This window comes from Alligator sinensis, unplaced genomic scaffold, assembly GCF_000455745.1.
Source record: "Alligator sinensis unplaced genomic scaffold, ASM45574v1 scaffold31_1, whole genome shotgun sequence".
Taxonomy (NCBI): Eukaryota; Metazoa; Chordata; order Crocodylia; family Alligatoridae; genus Alligator; species Alligator sinensis.
In genome coordinates, this window is record NW_005841884.1 from 1,713,185 (window position 1) to 1,718,013 (window position 4,829).

The following is a 4,829-nucleotide window of genomic DNA, read 5'->3' on the forward strand; positions in this document are numbered from 1 at the left end:
CTGCTGTCACTGTGTGCAGCCACTCGTAGCCCACGTGGGGCTGCCTGTGCCTGCTCCAGACAGCCCCATGTGGGCTGTGAGCAGCTACAGCAGGGACCGCCGGGCATGAGGCAGGCGAGGGGCCGCTTTTCCCCACACTCAGCACCAGCTTCTTTCCTGCTGGCGAACAGGGGGTCAGGGCTGTGCGCTACCCCCTGCCTGTACCACAGGGCTGGGGGGCACTGGGAGTGAGGGGGCGAGGAGCCAGCAGGAGCACGGGGCCCGCACCAGTACCCTGGAGCCAGTGCCGGCAGGGCCCGCCGGGCATGAGGCAGGCGAGGGGCCGCTTTTCCCCACACTCAGCACCAGCTTCTTTCCTGCTGGCGAACAGGGGGTCAGGGCTGTGCGCTACCCCCTGCCTGTACCACAGGGCTGGGGGGCACTGGGAGTGAGGGGGCGAGGAGCCAGCAGGAGCACGGGGCCCGCACCAGTACCCTGGAGCCAGTGCCGGCAGGGCTCAGAGCAGGGTGGCAGGAGTGTGGGGTCCCGGCCAGCAGGAGCTCTATGGAGCCAGGCCAGGTCCCCCCTCTCCCTGCTGGTGCAGCCCAGCCCAGCTCCACTGATCCCTGCCAGTCTGTGCCCGCTGGCCCTGGGACATTAGGACCAATGTCCCAATGTCTTGGGACTAAGGTGGTGACCAGGGGGTGGCGCTACCCATGAGGCCCTCGACAGCCTGCCAAAACTGGGTAAGCAGCCCTCTGTCCAAAATAATTGCCCACCCCTGCTGTGGGTGGATGGCAGGGTAGGGGCCAGGTCTGCGTTGCCACAACAAGGATCAGACCCCTGGTGGCTCCCGCGCCATCTGCCCCGGCACATCAACATCTTATGAGTCAAGGTTGCAGGTGTTTTTGGCGCACTGCCCAAAAACATTGCCTACCCCTGCTCTAATGCAAAATCAGCATCTGCTGACCAGCACTTCCTTCATCTACTCTTAATTCTCTAGTGAAATCACAAACCTGCAATTTCTTTTTACTCAGGGAAAAGAGTTTTAACTCACTTCTGAATGAGACATTTTATACAAAACAATTGTAATCATCCATTCAAGTACTGACCTATCCCCAACCCTGATTTGCTTTGCAATATCTGACAGAACCATTATATATGTCTGTATAGTTCTGCATAAGGATAAAAAACAGCATTACTCCATTAACATACCTGGATTTTATGGTAAGATTTGAAAAAGATTGAAAGCCAATTTGAAAATATTTACATGAATTGTACTAAAATAATCACTATGATAACAAGTGAACCTGGAACCCAAATGCCTACACAGAGCTTTCTAAAATATACCAGCATATCCCCAAAGGATTCAAAGGTTTGCATCTGGCACATTCATGCCACTGCCAGCTTCTGGCTGAACTATATCAGTGCAATATAGCAAGATATCAGCCCTTAGGAAACTCCATTTAGCATAGAACACAACAAAGCATCTTTTCAGCAAGAAGTGCTATTGGGAGCACATCAAATCCAGTATCCACTCTCAACCCTAGCCCACTGTAAAACACCATCCTTTTTTCCATAGGACACTGAAGAGTTTTGGCTAAGACTGCCAGAAAAAGGAAAATGGGAAGTGAAATGCACAACTCTGCTCTTAAGGCACAGTGGAGCTAGATGCGTTACAAAGCATAATTATGTGACACTCAAAACTGAAATCAAAAGTACTAGATAAAATGGGACCCTTGCATGAATTGCAACACTACAATGTTTAGCCAATGGAAAACACCCTTGACACAGGAATGAGCCTGCCGCTGTATCCCCAGCCTATTGTACTAGATGCAACAGCCACCCACAGGTAGAAGACAACTCTCTCAGCATGTAATTGGAATCTATGGTCAAATGTCAAACTCAATGCACATCAAGGACATGATTAGAGTTATACATGTGGCTAAATAGTTCACAGAACAGTTCATTCAGTATAATCAAAACATGCACGTAACTGGTCAAAAGTACCTTTTAAGCAAGGCAGCGAGCCAGTAAAAATGGGCAATTACAGCAACATTTAGCTTCTGTGCTTTTCCCTAAGAGCATATTCAAATGACACATGGTCTTGTGCTCTAAAAATAAATCAATGTCATTAACTCTTAAACACAACCAGCCTCCTTACTAGCTAGAGTATAAAAACAAACATTTTACAGAGGGGCTACTGATGAAATCAACTCAATATCACCTGGCATATTCATAAAAGAATTATAGTTTTTTGTTCTGACCTTACCTGCGCATTGGCTTTCCGTCCATGCACCGTGAAGAGAAGCCTTCACCCGACAATTCAATTCCTGACCTAAGGAAACAGAAGTACAACATTCAAAAGTGAAAGTAAGTCCTACTTTCTCTATTTATAATGACTCTTCAAGAACAATGTAACTGACCACACCCAAATAATAAGATGATGGAGTCTTTCTCCAGCTAGGAAATTTACAGCGAGATAAACAATGTCTTGGTTGCAGAGAATAAGCCACAAGAAAATGTAAGCATCTTGCCAGCTATCAATTACAATATAGTTAGCATAGTGGCGATGATGTAGGCACGCACACACAAATTCAGTAACCTGCACATCTCCCTGGACATTTGAAAATACTTTCTTTTTTTTTTTTTTAAACCAAGGGAGGAAAGATTCTTTAGAAGAGTGGCATTTTCTCTCTCACTCCTCAAGATGTGCTACACTATATTTATTCTTCATACATATGAAATTACCAGAAATTTACACAAGTTTAGCACCTATTAAGCACCACAGCGTTCACCTAAAACTGCACTGGAGGGTCAGTATTTGTTCAAGATCAAAGTTTGCATCTAGGACCTAAAGACAGCTTTGCACCCCGCCCCCTTCCCTCCCCCCCAACTAAAAGCCATAATATAGTGAGTGCCTCATAGACTTATATGAATTAAAGCTGCTTGATGCTGTTTCTTACTAATTCCACATAAGTGTACTTTTACTTGTTAACAGAAGTAATAGCTGCATATTCCTTGGACATCCAAGCACTGATTTCTAATTCTAGTGTGGAGTATATTTCTTTTTTCAGGGATTTAAAACTTGATTTTTTAAATACCTAAATAAAATGAAACACTGCTTTCTAACAGAACGTCCTTTAAATGCTGCATCCAACTAATTACATTCCTTTATTTTGCTATGTAAAAGTTTTATTTTCTATTCCCCTGTTGATATATCTCCCTGACATTCACAATAGATCTTTACAACAAGACAGAAACTGACAGATGGTAAAAACAGTGAAACTGGCATTATAAAAGCACTGCCAAATGAACAAAGGAAAAATAACAAAAACCCTGTTCAAAAACACTCCATTTTTTCAGTCCTAAGTGTTACTTGGAATTTCAGGAGGTATGATAAACTCCTTAGAGAAGTGAGGTTTTCATGCTTCTTTTCAAATAAAAACCATCAAGCCAATATCAAAACTAAGTTTTATCAAGACATCAGATATTCCCTTCTGTACTGCAGTGTTTCATTGCATCTCTCATCAACATCTGAACTCAAGATGTGACAGCAACCACACCAACATTTCGTAATTCTCTCACGTGTTCTTCCCAAGAAACACAAAGGACTCCACAAACAATTAGAGATACATGACATTACTACAAGACAGGAAAAAGTAGAATTATACCTATCTATGAGATCGGGCAAGTTCTGGGTTTGAAACAAAACTTCTAAATTATAGTCTGGTGGTTAAGACAGAACCGGGACTCAAAAGATCTGGGCTCAATTCTTAGTTATGGTTCAGCCTTCCAAGAGCCTTGGGCATAAGCCCTTTGCCTCCGCTCTTTCAGGGAGTAAACCTACCTCCCTCGCCCCTGCTAATGTTCAAGGCTTATTTTCTGTTACTTTTGGTTCAGTATAAAATAGATTGCAAATGTGGATAAAACCTGCATGTGGGTAGACTGAAAAATGCATAGTGGGGTATTCCACTAACACATTATATGAATATATAGGCACAGCTGAATATTTTGCCTAGAAAAGCCACCTTGTTTCCAAGAAGACTTCCATTTTGCTACCTTCAGCATTGCAAGCTTCTCAAGCTAGCTGGCAGTAGGTGCACCAACTTGCTAATAAATGCAACCAGTAAGAGATTTGGAACCTATTCCCAAGATGTGTTCGGAGCTCGGCTCCCACTGACTTCAGCAGAAGGGGCAACGTTTGGTCCCCTCCTAGGATTAAGTGTCATGGGAAGCACTGAAGGGCTTCCCAGAGTTACAAGGCTGGTAGCATCATGTCATGTCCTAACCGTGTACATTTAGATAAATGAGCATCTCCCCATTGACCCTCTGGCAAGAGCCTGAACAGAAGCTGTTGGCTGCACCTTGCAGGCACTTTGCACAGGAAAGCGAGGCGAGGCCACCACATTAGCTCATCAGCACCTGGAGCAGATGAATCCCCTTAAAAATACTGATTGAAAAAAAGAAAACAAGAATCCAGAGAGGGAACCTCTTGGCACATGCTGCTCCTGCACCCCAGACTTGGGTCTTCAGCCCAATGAGACCATCAGGTCTCAGGTAGCCCCGTCTGCTGCCCAGCTCCCCTGGCTGTGACCCTGGCTCTGGGCGATGCACACATGCACAGGAATAGGCATGCACACATGAGGGCACATGTAGGTATGCAGGCACACACAGGGATAGGCATACACACACCCAAAAGCACACACAAACACACTAGTGTACACACACACAGACAGAGGGATAGGCATGCACACATGAGCGCACATGTAGGTATACAGGCGCACACACACGCAGCCGGGCCCCGCCGGAGCCCCAGCCCGAGGGCAGTGCAGAGGCAGGGGGGCCGC

The 4,829-nt window shown here is 45.7% G+C and overlaps 2 protein-coding genes across 4 annotated transcripts in view; one reads left to right on the forward strand and one right to left on the reverse strand.

Moving 5' to 3' along the window:
* KLHL20 (kelch like family member 20) overlaps window positions 1–2,317 on the reverse strand; it is a 29,399-nt gene extending 27,082 nt beyond the window's left edge. For 2 of the 3 annotated variants that reach the window (XM_025196749.1, XM_006017719.2), the window contains exon 1: window positions 2,252–2,317. In XM_025196749.1, the coding sequence (XP_025052534.1) occupies window positions 2,252–2,274 (23 nt within the window). In that variant the 5' untranslated portion in view covers window positions 2,275–2,317. Of the gene's footprint in view, window positions 1–2,246 lie in introns of all 3 variants that reach the window. The other variant, XM_025196750.1, reaches the window with a different exon arrangement.
* Window positions 1–4,829, forward strand: part of LOC102387155 (ankyrin repeat domain-containing protein 45) — a 28,713-nt gene that overhangs the window by 582 nt on the left and 23,302 nt on the right. The window lies entirely within an intron of this gene.